A 27,911-nucleotide genomic window follows, 5' to 3' on the forward strand; every position below is an offset into this window, starting at 1 on the left:
GCTACGATTTCCAGCACCCTTAATAAACCAGTTCCCATAACTCTTTCTCTTGTGTGGGGATGTGCTTTAAATTTAGAAGAAGAAGAAGAAGAAGAGTTTGGATTTGATATCCCGCCTTTCACTCCCTTTAAGGAATCTCAAAGCGGCTAACATTCTCCTTTCCCTTCCTCCCCCACAACAAACACTCTGTGAGGTGAGTGGGGCTGAGAGACTTCAAAGAAGTGTGACTGGCCCAAGGTCACCCAGCAGCTGCATGTGGAGGAGCGGAGACGCGAACCCAGTTCCCCAGATTACGAGACTACCGCTCTTAACCACTACACCACACTGGCTCTATATATATGGGGACGTGGGTGGCGCTGTGGGTTAAACCACAGAGCCAAGGACTTGCCAATCAAAAGGTCGGTGGTTCGAATCCCCGCAACGGGGTGAGCTCCCGTTGCTTGGTTCCTGCTCCTGCCAACCTAGCAGTTCGAAAGCACGTCAAAGTGCAAGTAGATAAATAGGTACCTCTCTAGCGGGAAGGTAAAAGGCATTTCCGTGTGCTGCTCTGGTTTGCCAGAAGCGGCTTAGTCATGCTGGCCACATGACCCGGAAGCTGTACGCCGGCTCCCTCAGCCAATAAAACGAGATGAGCGCCGCAACCCCAGAGTCGGCCACGACTGGACCTAACTGTCAGGGGTCCCCTTTACATGCATATATATATATTAAAGAAGGTGATGAGACTGAGAAAGCAGCAGGGAGTAATGTTGCTATATGTCCGGAATTTCCCAGGCATATCCTGGATTTGTCCGTCAAAAACAGCGTCCGGACAGAATTTCCGAGGATCGGTTAAGATGTTCAGGGAAACCTAGGCATATGGAAACCCATGTCAGAAAAAAAACATTTTGTGTCCAGTTTTTCACTTTTAGAAATATGACAACCCTAGGGAGCCTCTATTTCTGTGCAGCGAGCTTCACTAATGGGTTGCTATCACAAACCACATCTCAAAAAGAGAAGAGGAACAGGTTGTATATCAACACAAGATGAGATCAAAGACAGCTGGCATTGGAAATGTCCATAAATGGCCTAGTAATTCAAGGTGTCGCCTGAGTAACTGTAAATGCAAACTGATCTGACAATGAGTGTAACCTTGGGCTGGATTAAAGGTAACGCGGCATCTGCAAAATAGAGGTTCACTCCGTACCTTTCCTTAAGCTCAGCCACCTGCACAGAAGGTTAAATCGTTCAAAAACAAGGACGAATACCAGGAATCAAAATGAGATGGGGCTAATCTTGTCACTTCTCCCTGACAACAGAAATTGGAAACCTTGGCCCTCCAGAAATGGTTTATCTCCAACTCCCATCAGTTCCAGTCAACATGGCGGTAGTCAAGGACGATGGCAGTCATAGTCCCACAAAATCTTACAGGGCCACAGGGTCCTTGACTTACAGCAATGCTGTGATCCCAGCCGCCACCTACCTAGCAAGGCATTGCGCCCTTGGTCATCAGGCAGAAATCTCTTATCTACGGCACACACTAAAAGCTGATCCGGTAAGTTTGGTGACTTGGCGCCAACCAGCAGGAAGCCTGAAGGCACTTCAATTGGGTCGTTTGAAACCGATGCTAATCTCAAATCTTTACCAGCCTGGCAGAAACCTGGAGGAGGAAAAACAACAACACTATTTTAATCAAATTATATACCGTAGGTTATGTATGAACTGGTGGAATAAATTATACTCTTTTGAAAAGAAAAGAAAAGAAAAGAAAAGAAAAGACAATAGTCAAGGTGTTTTAAAGGAATTAATTCCTCTCAGAACCATGGGTCCAGGATAAAATTAATAAATCCCCACTGAATATGCATGGTTGCATCTACATATCTCTCATTACAGTCATACCTCGGGTTGAAATAGCTTCAGGATGAATATTTTCAGGTTGCACTCCGCAGCGACCCAGAAGTAACGGAGCACGTTACTTCCTTGTTTCGCTCCTCGCGCATGCGCAGACGCTCAAAGTGACGTCACACGCATGTGTGGAAGCAGCGAAACACGGCACGCGCAGCCACGCAGTCGCATCTTATGTTCGCATCAGGATGCAAACAGGGCTCCGGAACAGATCCCATTCGCATCCAGAGGCACCACTGTATTTTGATTCAAATGTGTAAAGGGGTGAGGGATTGATGCAGAAGTACAGACAGCAAAACTGCCTAAGCTGTACAAGTTCAGAAACAATCCCATTCTTTCCTTTCAATGTAACACAGTGGAATAAATTAACAAATGAGAGGGGAATATTTGCATATGCATTTTTAAAGGAAAATGGCTCCAATAATGAAGTGTGTGTGATGTGGGAATAGAAACCCAGCCAGATGGGTGGGGTGGTATTATTATTATTATTGTTGTTGTTGTTGTTGTTGTTGTTGTTATTATTATTGACTCTGGTCACCCAGAGAGACAGGTGGACAGTCACTACGAGGGAAATTCTGGATCATATTGTCTGAAGATTTGTGCATCACCTTTTGCAAAACAGTAAGCAGGAAGTGGTAATCCGGTTAATATAAGCAAATTCAGCATTCCAAAGTGGGTAAAAAGCTGCAGTGGTGAAAGCACATGGGAAGGACAATGGCAAGGATGAGGGACACACTGAGCGGCATTTGTCCAAACATATGCAAGGACCATCACAGGAAAGTTAGTACCCAGTTAATGAGGTCCTAAATTTCACACAGAGAAACCAGGAAATGGAGCAACAACTGAGAGACAATAATTGGCGAGACATTGGAATGAGGCAGAGGCCAAACCAACGGCATGTGCTCTTTTCGGTGCCAGATTGCACAAAAAAGGAGCTGCTACAGACATGCCCTGAAGCACATCCTTTTTTTAAAAAAAGAAAGAAAGAAAAGAAATTAGTACACATGGATACTAGATCTCTCAATAAATAGCAAAGTGCAAGTGACAACATAAACATGGGACTTCAGTAAGCTAGCCAGTCTCAGGACTCAGTCTAAGGTGGCAAAGTATCCTATTTTACAGTCCTCTTAACTGAAGAGCTGTCAGGTCTAATTCCAGTTTAAAGATGAAGAACCATAAGTAGAGAGAACCAGGAATTGCCCATCAAAAGGGAGCCCTTGGGCAGCAAACCAATCAGGCGCACAGGTTACCTGCTCAGTCTTGTGTTGTATTTCTATTTAAATTGTTTAAAGTAATTATTTCTAAATTTGCATCTGTGCATATAAATTAAAATGTGCAATTTTATATGCGACTCAGAGCTTCTACTTTTTGCAGTGGACATGTGGCATCCAGTCCAGAAGGAGCTAAGTAATTTTCAAGTCAAAAAGGTGGACACTGAATTAATTGGAAATAAAGACTACTCTTTCACTCTATAGAAAACAACTCTGGTATGCAAATGCTCATTAAAAACGAATATCTGAGCTTACCATTCAAAATACCCTAAATTTCTCTGTACATCATCCATAGATGTTCTGGAATGTGCCATTCTGAGTCATGTTTTGCTAACAATTATACAATAGCATCTCCATTCTCAAACTGTAAAAATCTCTGTTCGGATTAATACTTTCTTTAGAAGTTGTAATAATACCAAACGTTATAAAACAAGCCGACCCAAACAGATTAAAAGCAATCCACAATTATTATGATTTCCCCCAAAATCTTATTATCTTAAAGGTAATTTTTCATGGAAAATTCAATCTGCAAAAAGTTCATTGTGACAGCCTATTTTTCACTGAGGAATTCTGAGCAGTAACATTTCAGACTTCAGGTGGGGGCTCACATAACGGAATGTTCCTTAATAAATAAATAATAAATGCTACTCTGTTAAGTGAAAATCAGGGTGTAAACACTGATAATCCCGGGGAGAAGATTAGACTAGAACCACTCTCTCTGACTTTGCTATGTGGAGAAATAAATGCACAGCAAGACATTCAATCATGGGAGCTTCCACTTGCAGTCCCAAATAGCGCAACCTAAACCTCAACTAGGCCTCAGAATTAAGCATGGATCCCAGTGAAAGCAGCAGAAATGACGCAGTCCTGATTAGTTTAAGTCCACGACTGAATGTAGCCATGCCTAAGGCTTGCTGGATTGAACTCTCGGGTTTCATTCTGTGTGAAAGGAACGACTCTTAGTCAGGCGTGCCAACTCTGTGGGGCTGAAGCCTCTACAGCCCTCCGCCATGTCCACTGGGAGAAGGCTCAGCATCCCCAATCCTGAGGGAGCAGAGAAGGCCTGAGGGAATGTCACCTGGATGCGGTGTGGCCTGGCGGGATGTCGGCCCGGGTCGACCAGCGCAGCCTGGCACAACCTGGCCGCCTCTCCTGATGCAACAGTCGTCATGTGCACACGCAATGCTGGGTGCAACTCGGCGCATGTTCTCTCAGTCATCAGTGTGAAGAAGCCGCTTCATCTGCGTGCACCTCTAAACGTGCCACCCAGCTGTATGAATTTCTTACCGTCAGTAGTGCAACCACCTTCAGGAGGCGGCTTCATCTGATAAGGGATAGGGGGGCTGCTTGATTCTGAACTTTCCTCCTCTTCCTCTTCTTCCTCCTCATCTTCCTCATTATCCACTCTGTTGCCTGCTAAAAGGTATCGTGAGCACAGTCACCAGAGGTCAGGTAAATGGTGCATTCAGATGAGAGGAAATAACCTTTCTCCCCCTTTATTAGGGAGAGCTGTTTCGCAATTTCAGCCGCAGGTAAAGGTAAAGGTAAAGGTAAAGGTAAAGGTACCCCTGCCCGTACGGGCCAGTCTTGACAGACTCTGGGGTTGTGCGCCCATCTCACTTAAGAGGCCAGGGGCCAGCGCTGTCCGGAGACACTTCCGGGTCACGTGGCCAGCGTGACATCGCTGCTCTGGCAAGCCAGAGCCGCACACGGAAACGCCGTTTACCTTCCCGCTGGTAAGCGGTCCCTATTTATCTACTTGCACCCGGAGGTGCTTTCAAACTGCTAGGTTGGCAGGTGCTGGGACCGAGCAGCGGGAGCGCACCCCGCCGCAGGGATTCGAACCGCCGACCTTTCGATCGGCAAGTCCTAGGCGCTGAGGCTTTAACCCACAGCGCCACCTGCGTCCCAAGCTTCAAATACGGCAGTGAGGACTGCGCTAAGTTAATGAGCTAAACAGTAGCTTGAAACAAATCTTAGGGCAGCTTCCGACTTTACAGAAAGGCAGGTAAATAAAGGGGACAGGTGTGAGTTTGGTGTAAGAGAAGAAAAGCACCCATAGCACTTTCCAGAATAATAACTTACTCAGTTCACAATAAATGACATGTGAACTGCCTCCATCAAGAGACACAGCATGTTCATGTGATATGAAAGTGGCCTGCGATTTTTGAACCATGGTGCGTCTCACAGATGCAAGGAATCAAGTCAAGCTGCAGTTGTGGAGTGAATCCACCAACTTCCCACCTAAGATTCTTGTGAACTAGTCCATTATATCTTGTCCTGTACGATTTACCTGATCCAGTGGAGCATGACTAAGAACACAGAGTCCAATAGAACCCTGCTTCCCTCATCCCCACACCAGTGCAAGATCATAGGTACATGCGCGGGCAGAATGAGGGGGTGCCGAAAGGAATGGGAGATCTTTGGTGTGTTTCTCATATCCGCTTCCAGCCCTGTCCTCAATTTGCCACGCAAGTTGCTTGTGCAATAATTCCATGGCACTGAGAGAGGAGGACTGTCTGGGGATATTATTTTATTATTTATTTCATAAAAGTGACACACCATGTGATTGTTGTTGTTTTTTTAAAGGAAGAAAACCTTCTAGAGGTTTAGGGGGAAAAGCTAAAACAAGAAACTCAAGAAAAATTTACAACAGTCCTTTAAAACATGCAAAAGTTGAAATGCTAAATCAGATTAAAAAACATCTCAACTTCCCAAGCATGCTAGTTAAAGTAAAGGTAAAGGGACCCCTGACCATTAGGTCCAGTCGTGACCGACTCTGGGGTTGCGGCGCTCATCTTGCTTTATTGGCCGAGGGAGCTGGCGTACAGCTTCCGGGTCATGTGTCCAGCATGACTAAGCTGCTTCTGGTGAACCAGAGCAGCGCATGGAAACGCCGTTTACCTTCCCGCCGGAGCGGTACCTATTTATCTACTTGCACTCTGACGTGCTTTCGAACTGCTAGGTTGGCAGGAGCAGGGATCGAGCAATGGGAGCTCACCCCGTCGCGGGGATTCGAACCGCCGACCTTCTGATCGGCAAGTCCTAGGCCTGCGTCCCTTTAAGCATGCTAGTTAGGCTTGTCTAAATGTAAATGTTTTTAGCAGGCACTGAAAAGAGTGCCGTGAAGGTGCCTGCTTGATATCAATAGGCAGGGAGTTACAAAAGTCTAGGTGCTGCAACATTAAACGATTGTGAAGTTCCCATTCACTATAATGAATGCTTGCACTGCTTACACTCACATTGGGGGATATGAGGGATGAGGACAATTGCACAGCACTGGATCAAGGCCCTCAAATACTCAAGATGTATGCAAACTATGATTTTGAGATGCCTTTGGTGTATTCATAGTACCAGCGTAAACCAATATTTGTAGATCAGCTCTTCAAAACTTCAATATACATACACAACCCTTTAAAGGGCAGTCATTATAAAAGCATGATTATTTTTGTCCAGAGCTGCATTAAGCTCTACATGCTTTGAGGCACTGAGCAAACTGGGCCAGATTCAGATGACAAATAAAACCTTGCTTAATATATTCAGTTAGGTTACAGCTATTGATGTGTTAAGTGTTTGAATTAAACATAAGGCATACATTAAGCATGAATAAAGCACAGGTTCGATATAAGCCACAGAGAATTTAGTTAACTTGGTACGAAGCAGTCACATAAATTTTGACTACATGCCGAAAGGAAAATGGCAGGAAAATCTATGAAAATAACACAGCTGTCCAGCAAAAGCATCCAAGCAAAGATCACAATCAGCGTAATGCAAAAGAAAGACATTGCCTGCGGTCTGAAGTCTAGGAGTGCCCTTTTGTTCCAACGGTTTTGCCTGAAAAGGCTCAGAAGCAGACTTCATGGCAAACAACGATGACAAGCACTAGTCTATTTTATTATTGTACTTTCAGCCTGCAATCATATGAATAAAAGAGGCAGACTACAGAGGAAATTGTTGGGAGAATATAAACAAATACTGCCTCTCCGTTAACTACGCAATTTTTAATTTATTGTGTCTGTTTTCAAGAGGGCAAGAACACATCCCCTCTCGGCCAATGAAATAAATGGTTAGCTAATGAGAATAAAATCGGTCCAGATATTGATTTTTGTGTTAGGCTGCGTATACAGGCACACCAAAAATCACCTGGCTACAGCGTGGACCTCTCAAAAGCACTAGAATCCAACAGTAGAGTTGGAAGGGACCTTGCGGATCATCTAGTCCAACCCCCTGGGCTATGGAGCTGTTCCATATGGGGACTCAACCTGCAACCTTGGTGTTATCGGCACTATGCTCTAACCAACTGAGCTATCTCACCCAGCTATCTGCTTTTTTAAAATGTTGGATACGCCCAAACTCCGTTCCTGAAACTCTTCTGTGATTGCCCCTAGACTCTGCCCATCTACCAGAAGTTTTCATTTCAAGAATTGGCAGTATTTTAAGTCCAACTGATTTCAATAAGAATTAAACATGTGCTTAAATCCTTTCCAATGAAATCAATGGTTTTCTAAATTACTTTTATGGCTGGGCTGTTCTCATTATTATTTTTGCTCAACGTTGAGCACTCCTAGCTACAAGCGTTAACTGTCTTCTTGCCCTTTAATAATGAGAAGATGATAAGGTGGGACTAGGAAGTCCACTACACTATTCCGGATAGCGGTGCCCTGGCATTTTGTGGACATTTTGTTTTATAATTTTAAAAACTATTTGTGAAGTATGAACACTTCCTTCCCCCCTCTCATGGAAGGGCACATTTTGCAACCCTCTTGTTATTTTTGTAAAAGATATGGCAAACAGCCTACCCCTTGGAAGCAAGGCTTTTCCCATATTGCACCTCAATAGGCTATCATTCTCCAGCCACACAATAGCAATTAGGCAGTATTAAAGCTAACGGGCAATTTATACACATTTTAAATGAAATAATTAAATATTTTTTCTGCCCTGTCGGCGTGCATGCTTTTTAAAATAATAAAATAATAATAATCATCATCATCATCATCATCTGTATAAACACACTTAGTTCTTGCTAATTATATATATATATATAAACACACACACACAAAGAACACCAGGATTAGGACCCAGTGATTTGTTAAATCCATTAACAAGTGTGAAAAGAGTTCTTTTGTTTTAAAACAAAGACCATGTTCTGGCAGCATCTTCTCCCAGTTGATGTCATAACCCTCTTTTGTGACATCAGACTTTGTTGAAATCTAAGGTTCATGAAATCTAAGGTTTTCCATGTGGGGAGCAAGCAGTGGGAGCAGATGGACACTTAAACAATGGTAATGTTTTTTTTTCATGCAAATGAAAAAGTCCTTGTTCAGCTTGGAAGAAAGGAAGGAGAGAGGGAAATATGTGTGCAATGGCCACAGATTTGTTCCTAAATAGGATTTTTCCATAGGTGGTGAGTAGCTATATCGTTCAAAACTATTTGAGTAATATTTCAATTATGTTTCAATCCAATTGCCTAAAGACCCTGCCATATTGCATTGATAATTATTCTTTCCACGCCGTAATTAGACTGCTTTGAAAGGAAGTGTGCTCATGAAAAGAAGATACAAAGGAAATGCCCTTCAAGCCAATAAAGAGAGACCAGCAATTAACAGGAGGAAATAGTTGCACCAGAAGAATAATGATGCCTGCATACTGTCAGATCCACAGAGGTTCCTGAAGTTTAGCAGTAAAACAAGTTGGCTTGGTGGGTGGTGAAGTGATTCCGGTGACTTTGCTTGGGGGATCGGAATATCATGTTTGAACGCTTATTTATTCATCATTTAATCAACTTTCTGTTCCACCCATCCTCCCAAAGCAGCCAAGGACAGCAAACAATAAAACAGCAATCACCGCAACAAATAATAATTAAAAAAATTACAAACCATCAAATATCATTTCAAGGTTGCCAGAAACAGTTATTTTCCAGCCATCAAATGCCTAGGTGAACAGGAATGTTTTTTATTTAAAATTCCAGTGTTAATAACGAGGGAGAAAGATGCCCCTAACCAAAGAGGACATACCATAAATGGGAAACCACCCCCAACAAGGCTCTGTTGCAGGTCAACACCAACCAGGCAGCACCCAGTGGCAGCTCTGCCAACTTTGTGTTGGTTGTGGACTGAATATTCAGGATGATCTCTTGATCATTAAAAACAAAACAGGCTCAATTTCTACTTGAATAAAAATGTCAAATCAACATTTCTTACCTTCTAGAGAGGAAAGGTGCTGTTCGGCTTCTAAATACAGCTGTGAAAAAACCGGCCTAGGAACTAAATTATTGGACCGAAGAGAAGCCTCGATGGAATTATGCAGCACTTCTTCAAAGCGCGTGGTCTTGAGCTGCCCAGCATAAGAATTCCCCATCTTCTTTGCAGTTTGAGGAGGGCTTGTTTTATTTATTTACTATTCCACATGAAACAAGAAAGAGAAAGAAAAGAGAGGAAAATCAAGTTTTGTCCTCACAAACTAAGGAAACCACTCAGAATGCCAAAGAGGCATCTATCCATGAGTTTGACATTGTTCTTGACAGGGCAAAGATGATGGGCAGTTGGCAGCACTCACTGAGCAGATCCTGCAGGTAAATGACAGGAAGTTACATAACTTATAGCTTACATAAAAATAAGAAGCACAACATCATTTTAAAAAAAATACTAATGGAAGATGTAAATGTAATTACTCTGACAGGCTCAAAAGGGCATAACAGCAGCAATCAAAACATTTAAACTGAAACAGATTTGTAAAAGGACTTTTGTCTGGTGCCAAAAAGATATCAACGCATGCACCGGACCAGGTAAACTTCCCTAGGAAAGCAATGCCAAAGAAAGGAGGCTACCACAAATAATGCCCTCTCTCTGATCACCTCCTGCCTTACCTCAGAGGGTGAGAGTTCTCGTAGAAGTATCTCAGGAAAAAATGCAGGCTGATGTCGGAGTCAGTTCCACTGAATTCAGCGGGTATTTAATTCTGGGTGAATCCAGATGCCAGATTTAACCTCCCGTTGCTTAAAGCTGTGTTTCCCAAACTTGGGTCTCCAGCTGCTTTTGGACGACATCATCCCTAGCTAGCAGGACCAGTGGTCAGGGATGATGGGAGCTGCAGTTTGGAAACAGCTGGAGATTCAAGTTTGGGGAAACACTGGCTTAAAGTCAGACTTCAGCGGAGTTCCCATGTGCAGAGGCATCATTTAATTGTGTCCAGTTTCTTTGTGGACTATATATCCCACCTCTCTCAAGGCATCGTCTGATGACAGCCATATATCAAGGGATGACTCACATCTCTGAAGGAGCCATTCCAATATTGAACCCCATAGGCAAGACTTGTCATGCTGCCTCACATCAGCTCAAAACATAAGGCTTGCCAATGAAACTGGCCCACCCATTCATACACAGAGTTGACAGGTGATGAATGATTGAGCGATGAGCAATTGGCTGGCATGCATATATGTTTGTGCAGAGCACCCTGAGACAGATTAGTGTCTGCTGGCTTTAATTTCCTGTTGCACTTTCTTCAGGCTTAGGGGGTTCCTAACAATAAAAACAAAATATAGTACACCCAAGCATCTGATTATCTGACATATTATTTTGCTGTTTGGAAAAATGAGCAGGGCACTGGCACAGCGGAGCAAATAAAAAACAAAAAAATCCCTATTTCTAACCATACGAGATGGTTGCTTGCATTTATACTGTGGAAGCTAAGGTCTCGAAAGCCCTTGCAAATCTCTTGTCACCAGTATTGGGTGACAGCTACAAGCTGGTGACCCTGAATGTGCTAAGTGAGTAATAAAATGGGCAACAGGAAGCTTGACGTGCTGGGCCTCGTTTTCTTGTGCTATTGAACTCTTCTAGATCTGCTGCTGCACAGACTGATGCCTTTCAGTTGCTCACAAACACAAGGGGGTGGCACAGGTTTCAAATGTCTGTGAAATTCCAAACAATGATCAGAAAAAATACTGGCAGGCTCTCTTCAAGAGGCTCCATGTTAACAGGAAGTGGAGAAGGGAGGGTGGTCAGCTTTGCAACCTAACGTCTGATGACAGAACTCTATCATGATGCTATTTGCTGCATTTTTTAAAAAAGAATTCTACAAAGGGAAGTAAGAGAGAGCTTGAAGAGCAATTTAATTTGATTCGTGCACTGCATGAGGTTGGGCTAGATGACCCTTGGGTTCCCTTCCAGTTCTACAATTCTAAGACTTAGTGAAGGGGATAGGAAACGAAAACCGCACTGGAGCTCATCAGCAACTCAAAGAATAAATCTACCCTTCAAAAAAGCAGTTTAGGATAATACACCAGAGATCACACAATATTATTTTGCAGGCATGAAAGTAACTGGCAGAGTAAGTGAAGAACGAGATTTTTGCAAGGCGAAGAAAGGGGTTTTGAACTGAAGTTCAAATCAGATTTTGAACGGAAGTCTCTAAGCTGTTCCTAGCAGGCATGGAAGCCAAATTCAAGTTCATTCATCACCAATTTTGGTCACCCCCTCATCCACATTTTTAAAGGTAAATTGGATTGCCGTTTTGGGCCACCTCCTCAAGCAATGACTTTCCCCGAATAACCCTGGGAACTGTAGTTTATTAAGGGCGCTGTGAATTGTAGGTCTGTGGTGGATTAACTACAGTTCCCTGGATTCTTTGGTGGAAATCACATCCTTTCAGTGTATGGCATATTTGCAGCCTTACAGTGCAGTTGTAACATACCTAATGCTAAAAACCAGAGTTCACAGATTAGAATCTCAGACTGAAGGAACATTCTGGTCATATGTAATGTCCTTAATTAGGGGCACGTCTCCTTGCATTTCTGATAAATGTCCCTTGAAATACAAAGTATGTTTTGTCAAATTATACCAGGAAGCCTAAATAACAGAAAATACCTCCTCCTATGCACACAAACACACACCAAAATAGCAGCAATGCTTCAAAAGCACCCAGCATCAGACACTGTGAATTTTCAAAGTGTAAGCGTTACTAATGCAGAGTGAGCCATCTTTTGCCTTGAAGTGAGGACTGTCAGTTCCCAGACACCCAGCCATTGTGTTTACTCTTTATTTTGTCCCTTGAGTCGTGGAGAACAGCTCCCTAATCAATTGGCTGCAAGTCTGGAACAGAAACAACACTGCAGGCTAACGCCTAATATATGATATGGCAATAAATACATTAGGCAACCAAGCTGCATCCTGTAAGTGTCTTTTTCTTCCTCTCCTACAGGAAACACTGTATTCTAATGCAGATTTCTTCTGCTTCTTAACAGGATCTCATAAACGCTGCAGGTGTTACTTTGGAAATAAAATAACTCTGTTAAGTGTCTCTAGCTTGCAGTTCTCCAGGCAGTGTCTTTTAATGCCTAGCTCAGATCCCAGAGTTTTAATGCCTAGCTCAGATCCCAGAGTTTGGCTGCCATCCTGGAGCTTGTTTCTGCCCCCTCCATCCCCTTGCTACGTCTGCATATTTTGGAAGAACTTAGTGACTCTGAGTTAACAGACCACAATCAAGTTGCGTTTGAAAGAATGGCAAACTTTAAATAAGTGGAGTTTGTTAGGCAGGAGGGGAAAGCGAAGGAGGCGGTATTAGCAAATAAAAATAAGGAGGGAATCACTGCAGTTATAGTCCCGAGAAGAAGAGGAGGACTCACTTTCTCAGTAATCTCCTCTGTATACTAGCTTTGGGACTCCAATTTCCCAGAGCTTGGATCCGAGGCAGTTTTCCTAAATTGGTTTTGGCATTCCCCACATCTGCGAGGTGAATGTAAAATGAGCATTAGCTGGAGAATGTGTGCTCAGGTTAATATATCTCCCCCCCCCCCCATTTATAACCTCCAGTTGCACACTATCAAGCTTGACTGCAAGGTGTGGGTTTTATTATACCACTTGCAAAAATGCCCCATTGGCACTGGAAAACATGGGTCTCACTCCGTAGACAGGGTGACATTTTCACATCCCACGGGTTTTAACCGTGCATTGAACCCAACTGGATTTAAGTGTGCTTAGCTTTGGGCGAATGGTGCCCACTAGCTCTTTATTTTAAACTTTCAATGTCACGGTGCCTCTTCATGACCTTAAGACTATATAATGCTAAAATGGACTAGTAAGCCTGGACTCAATACGGTACGACTTACTACTAATTAAACGTACTTTGGATCCCGCTACATCTTGATATTGTGATGCTGAGGATCTGTAACTCCAGTGTTACCAACCCAAGGAGCCTGTTATTTTTCCAACCCACACAAAGGCACAGTTCCTCTGCCTCTGGAAACAGCATCCCAGGTTCCTGGGTGTTACGCTTCTTCACTGGGCAGTTGGTATAGCAACTTCAGTGCAGAGTGTTTGCTTATGCAGGCTTAAAACATAAGGTCAAATTTCATCTAGGCTTTAACAGTGGCTTCTGGAAAGTCGCCCTCGGTCTAGACGCCTTTAAAAAAGGACGAGGGAATAACGATGACCTGCCTCAGAGCACGAAGCCACACAGAGATGTGATCCACACTGAGATAAAACACAGGCTCAAGAGGCAGTGGGAAAGTGAGCTGGGAAGTTCCATTGAACTCAGCAGGGCTTACTTCTGAGTAGAAAGCTATACAGGGTTGCATTCTCAGTCAACTACAAGGTAGCAGCTGGGAATGCATGAGTTTTTGGGGGGGGACCTGAAATATTAAACATGTGTTTTAGTTTATAAGCTAATAGGCACATAATAATAACTTTAGACCTTTCCTCTAGCAGTGTAGACTAGACTTTTAATAAAGGTCTGGAGGCAGCAGGAGAGGGAGACTCTGAAAATTAGCATTGTGGCAGGCAGGTCTTTATGGGGGGGGGGGGGAAACAGAGCATAATCTACAGCTGTTAAAAACAAATACATCTTCCTTAAGGAGCACTGAATTGTCTGCCTTTCTGCCTTCCTTCTGTTCTTAGTTTTCTATTAATAACTTGCATACAAATTCAAGATGAGGACCATGCTGATACTAGCTCGATTTAAACACATCACTCCCATAATTTCTAGCACTTACCTTATGACTGCAGATGCTTTTAGTGGCAGCCGGTGTACTGAAATCCAAGTAATCCTACTTCTAAGCAAAGCAAAGGTGACCTTGAGGTATTAGTTCCTCCGACAAGCACCTTCCGCATCCACAAGGTACATTGATACTGTAAGGATTCCTATTTGAAACTGATTTAGCCATTTCAAACTCCACCCCTACACACACCTCCAATAATCCTGGGAACTGTTTCACTGAGAGAGTGTAGAGATTTCTAGGCTAAGAGGTCCCCAACCCCCCAGGGATGGGAAACAGCAACTAAAATAGTTTGCTTCTGCAGTTTAGACATAGAATCATAGAATTATAGAATCACAGAATTGTAGAAATGGGAGGGACTACCAGGGCCATCTTCTCAAAGCATCAGGACCAAGAAGTAGATGGTCACACCTTCTCTAAAAATAAAGTTTTTAAAGCAGCAAAAAATACCCAGGTTTTTGAAACTGGGAAAACATTCCTTTTATAGAGCCAATTGCTCTTGGAAACCTGAAACCAAAATTGTACAAGGACAAAGTTGGAGCTTAGAAACAATTTCCTCTATGTCAGCTTTCATCTCGTCTCATACAAATCTAACTCTAGAAAATTGTTGGTGCAAAAGAAGGGAGCTTAAAAAAAGTAAATAAAATCCAATCAAGGCATTACTTTCTGAACATGTGTATTGTGAAATGAAAATTCCCCTCAAGCATTCTGTCCTTTGAAAAGCCTGCGTTTCTTTCCTATGACATGAAGCAGAGCTAGAAAGCAAGAAATACTTCTGCGAGCAACGGTTAAAGAGATGTTATAGGAAAGCATATTTGAAACAATGTCTCTTGTGCCATTATAACAAGGCAGAAGTGTGAGTATAATCGTAATTCTGGGGAAAAAAGATGATGGCATTATGAACTTCAATAGCCCATGTAATTAAGTTAAGGATGGGCAGAGGTATCCGCAGGTAGACTATAGGACATTTCCTCAGTAGGCTACCTAAAGCTTGCTGGTAGCTGGGATTCCTGAAAATAATTTAGAACTACATAGTCCTTGGTTTAAGTGACAAGCACTTATATTCTCAAGTCAAGAGTGCCCATTCAGGACCACTTAAAATAAAGCAGTCATGTTCAACCACTGAGAAATACCAATTAGGCACTCTCTTACTTTGTGATTTTAGAACACACTGTTGGACCACAGGGATCCGAGTAAAGGAAAAAAGAGAGGCCACAGAAAATTGGGAGTCAGCCCACACCAGGGCTAGATAACGTAGCTCTTCACAATAAATCTCACCTGGGGGAAAAAATCTCAGTGACACAAGAGGAAGAAATAAGCAAATGTTCCCAACATAACAAAAAAAAACAAAAAAAAAAACATACACTATACCTTACACAGCTGAGGTGTTCAGGCTCCCAAAATTATGTCCCTAAGTCAGCCTCGTGATTTGAATCATCGTGAACTGAGCACTGCCAGAGCACTTGCAAAGGTGGCTGATAGCTGCCAACTCCAGCTCTGCTGGAGTTTGCCTCCCTTTGATTCAGAAGAGAGAGCCTGTCAGCCTGACTGAGTAACCCTTTGGAAACAGTACAGTGTGTGTGCAACTGAACACTTGGTCAGGTCATCATGACACGAACATTCTTCTGTGACAGCAGAACAGAGGAAGGATTCAAAGCTATCTCTGTTATGTTCTGTGGCCACGACGGAAACAAAATAAGGGCTACACCATAACCCAGCAAGCTGTTCCAGAATCTTGTGGGTCCGATGGGCTAGATGATAAATGGAAGCATCCACCCCCCCAATGTCTTATTAACACTGAAGTGTTTTGCTAGGTCATGTTGCTCCCAGTCAAGTACTTACCAGTCTGTCAGTCTGAGGTACTATTAACGTCAACAGCTCTTCCCCCCCCCCACCCCCCTCCCCAACACAGCCGCTATTCCCTTTTGGAAGGCAGAGGGCTGGACTTTGCACTGTACGGTTTCAAAAAACTAAAACTTCATTGATGCGAGTGTTTGTTTAAAGTGCTCTCTTCTTATAACATGGAAGGAAAGGGCTCTCGAGCCAGCCGACGTGTGGATCTGATATATAGTGAGTATCTGGTGTGAGAGAACCTAGGAAGCTATCTTACACCAAATCAGATCTCTCTGTTTTCTCAGCAGTTTCCAGTATAAAAAGCACAAAAATGCACAGCGTGCAAAGCAAACAAAATAGTAAAACACAAACACACACACAGACACACACCCCAGTTTTAAAGGCCATTTTGATTTGACAAAGGCCTGGGAGAAGAGGGGTGTTTTTACCTGGCACCCAAAGGTATGCAATGAAGGTGCCAGCCGAGCCTCCCTGGGGAGAGCATTCCACACACAGGGAGCCACCACAGAAAAGGCTCATTCTCGTGTTGCCACCCTCCCGGCCTCTTGTGGAGGGGCAAACACAAAGAAGGGCCTCACATGATGATAGCAGGCTCCAGGTCAGTTCATATGGGGAGTGGTGCTCCTTGAGGGATTGCGGTTCTTGAGCCGTTTATGGCTTTATAGATCAAAACCAGGACTTTGAATTGGGCCCGGAAATTAATTAGCAGCCAGTGCAGCTGGGCCAGGTTTGGTGCTATATCCTCAAAACATCTTGTCCCATTGAACAAGCAGGCTGCTGAATTCTGCACCAGCTAAAGTTTTCAAAGCGTCTTCAGAGGCAGCCCCACATATAACATTTTGCAGTAATCTAACCTAGAGGTTACCAAGGAAACCATTACTTCCTATAGAAATGTCATAACTTTTCATACCACAAATGCTTTCTGTAACTGCTCTCTTCCTGAACTAAGCTGAGCTCATAGTCTGAGTGAAGCGGCCAACCCACACATGAGAATGTTCCTAGAGGCGGCTACACCTTCTGTTCATAATTACGGGGATTTTAATGAACTGGATATTAAGCACTGTAAGGAAAAGTATATTTTAAACACTACAAAGGGACTTTGTCGCTCTGCTGTTCCAATGGATTTTATTTTTGCTACCAATTTTATTGTTTTAATTATTATTTGCATTCTTTGTTGCTTTTGTAAGCCACCTGGGATAAGCAGTTATGAAGGCTGAATATCAATGTGTTGCTTAAATAAATAAAATAATCTTAGTTACTGATTTGGAATTTTGATTGGTAATTATAGGCAGTTTTCATAACGGTAGTAGTAGTAGTAATGAATTGTTTAAAAAAATAGGGTAACCCCCTGTAACGGATGTGGCTGGTAATTTGGGACAAAATTCAACTCCAGGTGCACCTTTCATTGCAGAATTTACACACAAGTTGACCTGTTAACATAGTCCTTCTGGGACATTGCCACCTGTGCAATAATAAACACTGTTCTCCAATTTCAGTCACTTTTTATTTATCGTTTTCTTTCTATAATATAAGCAAAACTGCTTAGACACAAAATATCCCAATATTTTTGCTACTGAAGTGCTTTTTTGTCACAACCAGTGGAAAGTATTGAGGTAAAAAAAAAGTCTGATGGAGTTTTTCAAACAAAACTAATCCAAAAAGACAGTTTTAGAGTCCTTCTGACATCACATGCATGAATTTGCTTTGGGATATTTTACTACTCTAACATACATTGGAATTTGGCTTTGGGTAGTCTATTGTCTAAAAATATATATGCAAGTTTCTTCGTGCTGTTTCTAGTTATGTAGGTTTTCCATAAATATTCTTATGCAAATTACAGTACTTTGCAGCCTTAACAGGAATGAAATGTTGCGTTATTTAGACATTTTTACTGGGCTACTTGTAGAAAATTAAATATGATGTTGTTGTTGCTGCTGCTGCTGTTATTGTTATTTAAATTTGTATACCACCCTACATCCCTACATCCGTAGATCTCAGGGCAGTTCACAACACAAAAATCAAAAGATAAAAAACAAATTTCAACTTTGAGACTGTCAGGTTTGCCTAATATTGTATATGCAATTGGCATCCATTCATTGCTAGTCATAAGCTTGTCCAATGGTTAGGGATTAAAAATGCATACATTAACTAGGCAAATTTTACAACAACCCTGTAAAGTAAGCCAGTAGTTCCCAATTAGCTACTGCGAACCCAGTTTTTAATAGCCAAACCATGGAATACATACTTTTGAAAATGTTGCAGTTGGGAGCCAAGCAGGTAGACCTATATCATCCCACTATTGAAGATAGAGGACTGGGGAGTGGGACGGGAATGAGAAATAATGGGTTACTTAAGTTTGCCATACTGTACACATTTACCTGGGAGTAAGTCCCAGGTGTTTGTTTCTTAATAGAACATGTACAGGATTTCACTGGAGTTGGTGGGAGTTGGAATCCAGGAACATCTGCAGGGCCACAGGTTCCTGCCTCCTGCTCTAAGAGTGACACAGGTAAAAGTAAAGGGACCCCTGACCATTAGGTCCAGTTGTGGACGACTCTGGGGTTGCGGCGCTCATCTCGCTTTATTGGCCGAGGGAGAAGGCGTACAGCTTCCGGGTCATGTGACCAGCATGACTAAGCCGCTTCTCGTGAGCCAGAGCAGCGCATGGAAACGGCATTTACCTTCCCACTGGAGCAGTACCTATTTATCTACTTGCACTTTGACATGCTTTCGAACTGCTAGGTTGGCAGGAGCAGGGACCGAGCAACAGGAGCTCACCCCATCGCAAGGATTTGAACCGCCGACTTTCTGATCGGCAAGCCCTAGGCTCTGTGGTTTAACCCACAGCACCATCCGCGTTCCATGTAAGAGTGACATAAATGCTAATAATTATTACCATGAATCACAGCCCCCACTTTGCACCCCACTCATAAATGATGGGAAATTTCACTGAGCAATCAAAATGTGAGTTGGACTTGCAATTGCATCACCTATCAAACTTAGTTGTACAAAAGTTTCTGTTCTGGCACCATGGCAAACAGAAATATGAAAGAAAACAAGACAGGCTATTAGTGCCTCTTGCAAATGAATTAGGTGTGTCTCTGTTGCTAAACTTATTTTCAAAACCCTAAAGCAAAGCATACAAGCACTGAAAAAAACCTATAAAAATAAGGTCGTTTTGACCGGGGAAGCAAGAAAAAAAACCCTTATAATTATTGTAACAGACGGTGATGAATCATGCCTAAGCAAATCCTCCCATTCCTTTTCAATAGAATGCATTATTAAACAGACAGATTATTTTACAAATGATGCAGCCTTTGCCAAGAAAGTAGAGCTTGTTTTCATATTGAGACATATGATTGGCATCTGGTGAACTAGAGTATAGCAGGAAAAGCCTATACCCATACAATTTGCATGCTCTGCTCAGATGTTCTAATGACCACAGGAAGTTGGGAGTGAGGCTAGTGGATAATAATAATAATAATAATAATAATAATAATAATAATACCATGCATTCCTTGTACAAGCCACATCAACTGATTTGGGACTGGAAACTTTCCAAAGAGCATCAATAACGCTGTCTAATACACAAGTAATTTCAAATCATCATTAGCATTAGGATGATCACCTTTCACCAAGTCACGTGTACCACAAAGCCTTTCTGAGCAATGAAAAATTGCCCAATTAATTAGCACAGGCCATAATATGATTACAGCCTGGATTAGCTCTGCTGAGAAAGGTTCCAGATTCATTTCACCCTTTCTACCCAGTTCCAAACCCTCTCCTTGGGAGAACATAGGAGCATGTGCTAGCAATCGCTGGAAGCTGCCTAGAACCTGAGTCCAGCATCACTTCTGGTGGTGGACATGGAGCTAACAGGTGGGTTCTGGCAACTTCAGGACGGCCAGGATTTTTCTAGCTTTTGGTTTTCTCCTGGGATGGCGAACTGCCTTAATGCTGTTTTGGGATCAGTCCAGGTTTTGAAGCTTCTACCTTTCCTAGCCCCACAGTTAGGAGAAGAATAATCAGCATCAGTATTAGAGGACCTGCTTCAGGTCCCAGGTCTTGCCTCTGATATCACAAGATAAAAAGATTTAATAGCTAGGGTGGGAGAGGAAGAAAGAAAGAAAAATATCCTCAAAGCAGCTTTTGGTTAAGATGGTTCTTTATGCTTCTCCAGAAAATATGAAGACCCAATGTGACGTAGATTTGCATAAAAATGCATCTGCTGATTTCTACATATGTGGACAAAACAGTTCCATAATTTAAATAGAAATACAATGCACTCTAATGGGGGAAGATTGTGATCAGGAGCCATGTCTTCCTGCTCAGTTTGCTGCCCATGTACTTAACAATAGATAGGCAGCTTCAAGGTCCCTTGAATGTATGCTTGCCCCTCCCCACATTCAAATAAGTGATGATGAATAAATTATATAGCTTGGATAATTCAACAAAATTTGGCTGATTGGTTCATACATAGAGCACAGAATTCTGTGCTAAATCACAACCCTAACCCCAAAAGTTCCAGTGGGAAAAGCAGTATATTCAAAACTACTTTTATTTGCAATTTAAGCAAACACTGAATCATAACTATGTAGTCATGAAGTTGTGGACCTTGTGAGCTGCTGTATTAATATATTAAGGCTGCATGCTAGCACATTTATGGGAAGCCAACAGAAATTAGTTCCAAATGAATGTCTAGGGTCAGGTCAGAATAAATTTTGATCAGGCACATAATGTTAAGCTGCAGCATGTTATCAGCATGTTATCAAGTATCAAATATAACAAGCCACTTTATTTGTCTCCAGTCTGTTGTTTCAAACCAAAGGTCTTCCGTGCAATTGAATGTTTGTTTATTGTTCGAATGTGCCAAGTGCACTGTTTTATGGGGCTGGGTGGGATGCAATCAGAAACAGCGACAAAAACAACTTTGGAACACTTGTACAAGAACTCCAATTTCCCTTGGACAATTTTCAGGAAACAAAGAAGGAAACATATGATGCAGTGCCCTGCTGACTTTTTGTCAGGTTCAACTCTTGAAATGCTGCATAAACACCTTACATTTAAAGCATATTCCCTGCTCCCATAGAATCCTGGGAACTGTAGTTTTCTAAGAGTATGGGAAATTGTAGCTCCATGGCGGGTAAAGCACAGTTCCCAGGATTCTTGGGAGCAGGGTGCTTTAAATGTATGAGTTTGCAGTCCTGAGGGTTACCATGTCAGAGGAGCACAAATGTTCCAGAAATATACTATTTGTAACATATGCATTATCAATTAAATATCTGGCATGTGGCCCCTTTAAGAGAAATGCCACCCACAGAAATGCCAAAGAGAAAAAAGACTTAGAAGAGCAGGTGTACATGCTATTGAAAGACCTCACTGCAATCACAAACAAACTGGAAGAAACTAGGCACAAAGCAGAGAGAGGCAGGATATTGTCTGCCTTAAAGAAACCATAAGTGTGGGGTGGTCTACTGTATTTCTGGAATGATAAGATAGAGCTAACAGTAGAAAATGGTCTGGTTCTGAAAGGGTAAAAGATTGTGACCTCAAAGGCAATGTGTCCAGAGATACTGGAACATGAAGAAGACCTTGAGATGGTATTGTGAAAATGAAGGCCAAGGCACACCTTCTACTGACCTAATGTACAAAGAGAGGAGATGGTCGGAACCTGTAACACTTGTGCAAAACATCAAAAACACAAAAAAGAACACATGATAACTAGGGAGGTACCCAGCAGAGCCTGGCAGCAACTGGTTAAAGATTTATTTGAACTGGAAGGAAAACGTAACGAACTTAAAGTCAATTTGAAGTAACAAAATTGAAAAACACCTCATCCGGAGCTATAATAACCCACCCAAAGATAGTACTGTCAAGGCATGGCATTTGTGATGAATTAATATCTGACAACAGACCCCAATATACATCTGAAGAAGCCCATAAATTTGCAAAAAGGTGGGATGTAAGCTCACACCACCAGCAGCTTACACTACCCACAAATCAATAGTCTAACATCTTTTCAGTGGACATACATTCCAATTATCTGACACATTCCTTTTTTCCATACCCAACACCTGTGCAAAAGGGTGCAAAAAAAATAAATGCCAATTTTCTCTACCATGGAGCTATGCCCTTTCCTGTTTACAATGACTAACAAATTGCCCTCGGGGCCAAAGGAAACATGACGTTAATTGCATTACTGTAATTAATGTGTGTGTGTGGTTTACCCCCAGGGAAGCCTGAGCATCTGAGAACGATTTCTGTTCTCATCCTGAAGCAAAGTTCTTAACCCGAGGTACTATTTCTGGGTTAATGGAGTCTGTAACCTGAAGCGTATGTAACCTGAAGCGTATGTAACCCGAGGTACCAGTGTATTCTCCTTCCAAGACCCGTGAAGCTGCTGTTTGCATTTCAAGGAAAACCCCCATTGGTGACTGATCCAGTCTGGAACTTAGTTACTTATGTTCCTTCCCTAGTTTTTCCCTGCTTCCCCACCCCCCCTGCAACACACACATTTCTTTTTCTTTGTCAGTGTAAGTGGGGAGGTTAGATGACACTGCACTGAAGCAAGAATTACCCCACACTTTACAATGCATTTCCCCCATTTCTTTAAAAAAAATCACTAAAAGTCCAGCCTTTCGGTGAAGCAAAATTTAGTGTCATAATTTCAAATCCTTTCAAATCAACACAATACCATAAGAAGGTAAAAGTCTGCTGGGTCAGTCTAGCATCCCGTTCTCACAGTGGGCAGTGAAGAAGTTGAATTTTACCTCACAACTTCAGCCAGTTGGCCTTGGGAAGTTCACATGCGGGACATGAGTGCAACAGCACCGACAATTCCCAACTGTGTAGGAAGAACACAACCAATGATAGACTTATCCTTCGTGAACCTGTTTAATTATCTTATAAGAAGAACCACCAAGCAAGCAAGCCTAACGCTCAGTCATTTTGCTTTCCAAGAGTGACACATAGTGCATCCGCTTAAATGCCAGTTTTCTGACGTACATAACGTACAAGCAAGTTTGGTATCTGTTGTAGCTAGTGGCCCTGGACCCCAACTGTGGAACAAGATGGGACTAGACGTTCATTTCTCCAGAACTACACCTTTCCGTAGTCATGAGAGGTCGCTGAGATTCTCTCCCTCTCTGTTTTGGGATGTGTGTGTGTGGCTTTGTGGTAGAAAGTGAGCACTTGTGTGGCATTCTTGGTCATGCCACAACAGGATACAGGGGGAGAGACCATCTTCTAGGGAGGTAGGGCATAAACAGCTAGAGCTGTAGAGCCTAGTGCCCCAGGATACTACATAAAGCCCCAGTGGTTGAGAGGCCTCGTGATTCATTCTCCACCCTGAATCATCCCCCTCCCCCGCAAAAAAGAACAGAAAGAAATAAGATTTAAACTGGGGTGGGGAGGGGAGAAAACACCAACCAACAACCCCACAGGATAAATATATTTTTGTAAAAATGGTAAAGGACATACCGTTCTGTTTGTGGAAAGGACTTCTTGACCTGTAATGGCTTAGAAAACTGGCTGTGGGTTTTGAGGTATGCCTGAGGTTGCCAACCTATTTATTAAAACTTCTGATGAATGCACACACAAAAATCATCCAAGGCAAAAAAAAAAAGCTTAACCCACAAAATGCCTCATCCCTAAATAATACCCTGGGGTGGGACAAAAAAGCTCTATATCAATGCTGTGTTTCACCTAGATAGCAATCTTTATAATGACCCTGGAAAATTAGCTTGACTCTTGCCGCAAGGGTAAATTGTAGTTAGGCTGAGCGGGAAGCTGCAGGTTACTGGCTAGCCTAAGGCCACCCACCAAGTGTGAGATTGGGCTAAGGGCAAATTTAGACATGACAGCAGCTGATCTGCCCAAATCACATATAAAGCAGGGTGGGTTTTTTCCAGCCAGAACTCACCAGAATGTTCTGGCACCTCTTAGGTGGGCACCATTGCCATTATAAGAGAACAAGGGAGGTGTTCATGGTGAGAGCCAAACATCTCTTTTTATAGAAAAATAGCACTGGGTATAACCTAATTTTAGAGCCAAAAGGGCACACAAATGGGGTTCACTAAATCTTCCCCTGCCTGTGGCTACCCTACTTGCAGTCTGCTCTCAGTGAGTCCCTTTTCTCCTCAGAAGTAAGATTGGCTGCAGAGAATAACTTGAGGGGAGAGGTTAAGAGGGTAGTTTAGGAAGGACTGGACTCTCTCACCAGCATGTGCCAAAAATTCTAAAAGTAAGACCACAGCCCTTATTTTATTCATGATCATGGCAGACCGTACTGCATGTTATTCTGCCCCTGTACTTGGAACCAAAGTTCCCAAACTCCCCCCCACCTCCACAAGGACCACTTGAAAATAATTTATTTTATTTATTAGATTTATATGCCAACCTTCATTGTCAGATCTCTGGGCAGTTCACAGACTAAAATACAGGTGGGTGGGGTGCAAAAGAATTAAGACCTTTTGGGAACTTATACACAATGAATTTTTAAAAAAACTGTTCAAAATAAAGTTTAATAATAAAAAAAAAAAACCTGAAGCCTTCCTATTAGGTATAATGGCATCAAACATCCCAAGGGAGGAAAGAAGGATCTTTCTGTATGCAACAACAGCAGCGAGGATGCTGATTGCCACAGGATGGAAAGGAGATAAAACTCCACCAAAAGAGGAATGGCAAGGGAAAATGCTTGAATACATGGAACTAGCATATATGATGGAAAAGATCACAGATCGTTCAACCCAAAAGTTCAAAAGGGAATGGGAAAGCTATAGAAAATATTTAAAAGAACAGTGTCCCCATATAAAAACTTTAGAATGCTTCGAATAACTCTCGGAACTGATTAAGGTATAATGAAGTCAAACAAGATTTAATAAGGATAAAGTTTATTGAAAAAGAGAGGCAAGTAATTAAGAAAACACAGAACCCATATCAAGGAAGTCGGAAGTTGATGGAACATTTTTGTAAATTTGTGATGTATTGTTCTATTGGGTTTTTTTGTTTGTAAGAGATGTATTGTGTTTCTTTGGTTTCTTTTTCTTTTCTTTTTTTCTTTTTTCAAGCTTTTGTTGTGTAAGTTTTGATTTTAAAGCAATAAATTAATTTTTTTTAAAAAAAGTAAATAAGTAAAACAAAACAGCAAAACAAGACCCACCCCCTTCCCACAGACACATTTAAAATGCTGTGGAATATTAATAAGCCAGAGGCCTGGTTGAAGAGGAATGTTTTTGCCTGGTGTCTAAAAATGTATAATGAAAGTACCAGGAGAACCTCCCTGGGGCATTGCACAAATGGGGGGCCACCACAGAGAAGGCTCATGCACGTGTTGGCACCCTCTGGACTTCACAAGGACGGGACACACGAAGAAGGGCCTCAGATGATTAGAGCATGTTGCTGAGAACACCAAGGCTGCAGGTTCAATCCCCATATGGGACAGCTGCATATTCCTGCATTGCAGGGGGTCGATGATCCTCAGGGTCCCTTGCAACTCTATGCTTCTATGATGAACGCAGAGTATGGGATGGTTTACACCGGCGCAGGCAGGTATTGTGGTCCTGAGCTGTTTAAGGCTTTATATGTCAAAACCAGCACTTTGAATTTGGTCCGGAAGCTAATTGACAGAGGATCTTGATGGACCCCCTTAATGACTTTCCTGCCTGTTGCAGCAATTATAATTCCACAGAATCCAAATGGCAGAACACAACATAAGAAATAAAAGAAGCAACAAGAATAGAATTAATAATAGGTACAATATTTAGCTTACAAACTACTGGTGGTCAATGGACAACTGTTTGGGAACCCCTGTGATAGGATATGCAGTTTATTAACTAAGGCTGAAAGAGAATCTGCGATTTGCCCAAAGCCAGAAAGGAGCCCAAGACTGAGATTTGATACCAATTCTCCTGCATCCAAGTCTCCTATATCTCTCTACTGGACAAAACCACCCCCCACTCCAACAGGCACTCCTAGCAATTACATTCAACGTGAATATTAAGGTTTTGAAGCTGCAGCAGCAGGCAGCAACATGCTAATTTTAATTAATCGAAGCGCCAACATGTCCATTTTAATTTATGTGCAGCATCTCTTCTAAACAAAACAGAGATGGAAATTTTACAGCACAATTGTATGTGTGCTTACTCAAAAGTAGGTCCCACTGCATTCAGTGGATCTTACTCCTAGGTAAGTGCATATTGGATTGTAGCCTTAGCATTTATCTTTTTAAAAGGAAAGGATGGCTTGCTCGTGTTGTGAAAGCAAAAGAAAGCATGATGTTTTCTTCTGAGCTATTGTTTTCACTCACAAACACCACTGGCTAATTTAATTAGATCCACATGGTTAATGAATCGAGACAGTGGCGGGAAACCCGGGGCCTTGCAGATGTTGCTGGACTGTGTATTCCAATTGTCCCTGACAACCATCCTTGCTGGATGAGGCTGATGGGAGTTGGAGTGCATAATTCTCTCACCAGTCACCAGTGAACCACAAGTACTTCGGCTGGGTGACAGCCCTGCTTTAAAGGTTTGAGGTAACTGTGATGGTTTAACATGCCACATGTACCACTAAGAGGTTAGCCAGCTTTTGTATAGCGTGGCAGCCATGGGTGAAAATGTGTGAACAGCACAGCGCGTTGAATGAATTACGCGCAGTCTGGCAAGGGACTGGGACTAACTACTTGAATTGTACGCTCCCAGCCGACTGGATGCTGGGCTCAGGAGCCGGCTAGGCTAAAAAGATGGAGGGAGGGCCTGCTGCCCTCAGGTCGGCTTGTCATGCCTCCCCCTCCCCCCGGCCGCCATGGATTGGCCAATTTGAATGGATGGGTTTGGCAAGGGGGGCCGAGGGGGATGGGGAACAAGCAAAGACGGCACAGCACATCCGGGAGGGTCAGACTGCCACTCACCAAGAAGGACGGTAAGCAGCCATTGTGTTCCCTGAGCCCTAAGCAACATGCTGGAGGTTGCTTTTTCTTTTTGTTCTGCCTACCAAAGGTGCCTATTGTCTTCGGCCAAATATGATCATAGAACTGTACAGCTGGAAAAGACCCCAAGGGTCACCTGCAACGCAGGAATCTCAGCTAAAGCAACCATGACAGATGGCCATCCAACCTCTGCTTAAAAACCTGCAAGGAAGTAGAGTCCACAACCTCCTGAGGCAGACTGTTCCACTGTCAAAGAGCTCTTACTGTCAGAAAGTTTTTCCTGATATTTAGTCAGAATCTCCTTTCTCGTAACTTGAAGCCAATGGTTCAAGTCTTATCCTCGAGAGCAGGAGAAAACATCCACACCATGCATTTAAAGCACTGATGCTACTTTAAACAGTCATGACTTTCTCCCCAAAGAATTATGGGAGCTGTAGTAGTAGTAGTAATAGTAATAGTGATAACACAGTGGTACCTCGGGTTAAGAACTTAATTCGTTCCGGAGGTCTGTTCTTAACTTGAAACTTTTCTTAACCTGAAGCACCACTTTAGCTAATGGGGCCTCCTTCTGCCGCCACACCGCCGGAGCACAATTTCTGTTCTCATCCTGAAGCAAAGTTCTTAACCTGAAGCACTATTTCTGGGTTAGCGGAGTCTGTAACCTGAAGTGTATGTAACCTGAAGCGTATGTAACCTGAGGTACCACTGTAATAATAATACTAATACTTTTATTATTTATGCCCTACCCATCTGGCTGGGTTTCCCCAGCTACTCTGGGTGGCTTACAGCATATATAAAAAATTGTAAAACATCCGACATTAAAAATTTCCTGATACAGGAATGCCACTATGGGTGCTGAGAGTTGTTAGGAGACACGCCCCCTCCATTCCCCTCATGCAGCTGCCATCCCCAAAGTTCCCTGTGATAAGGGATTGCTAAATCACTCTGAGAATTGTAGTTCTAGGAGGGGATAAGGGTTTCCAGAATGTTC

General features: G+C 42.6%; 1 protein-coding gene across 3 annotated transcripts in view; it reads right to left on the bottom strand.

The window, feature by feature from the left end:
• GREB1 (growth regulating estrogen receptor binding 1) overlaps positions 1–27,911 on the bottom strand; it is a 98,836-nt gene that overhangs the window by 46,633 nt on the left and 24,292 nt on the right. The window contains exons 1-4 of one of the 3 annotated variants that reach the window (XM_079970308.1): positions 15,514–15,696; positions 9,353–9,548; positions 4,440–4,568; positions 1,460–1,636 (exon numbers count right to left, since the gene is read on the bottom strand). In XM_079970308.1, the coding sequence (XP_079826434.1) occupies positions 1,460–1,636; positions 4,440–4,568; positions 9,353–9,509 (463 nt within the window). In that variant the 5' untranslated portion in view covers positions 9,510–9,548; positions 15,514–15,696. Of the gene's footprint in view, positions 1–1,459; positions 1,637–4,439; positions 4,569–9,352; positions 9,549–14,139; positions 14,267–15,513; positions 15,697–27,911 lie in introns of those variants that run through there. The other 2 variants (XM_079970309.1, XM_079970307.1) reach the window with 2 other exon arrangements.

Source organism: Podarcis cretensis (genome assembly GCF_951804945.1).
Source record: "Podarcis cretensis genome assembly, chromosome: 3".
NCBI classification, from domain to species: domain Eukaryota; kingdom Metazoa; phylum Chordata; class Lepidosauria; order Squamata; family Lacertidae; genus Podarcis; species Podarcis cretensis.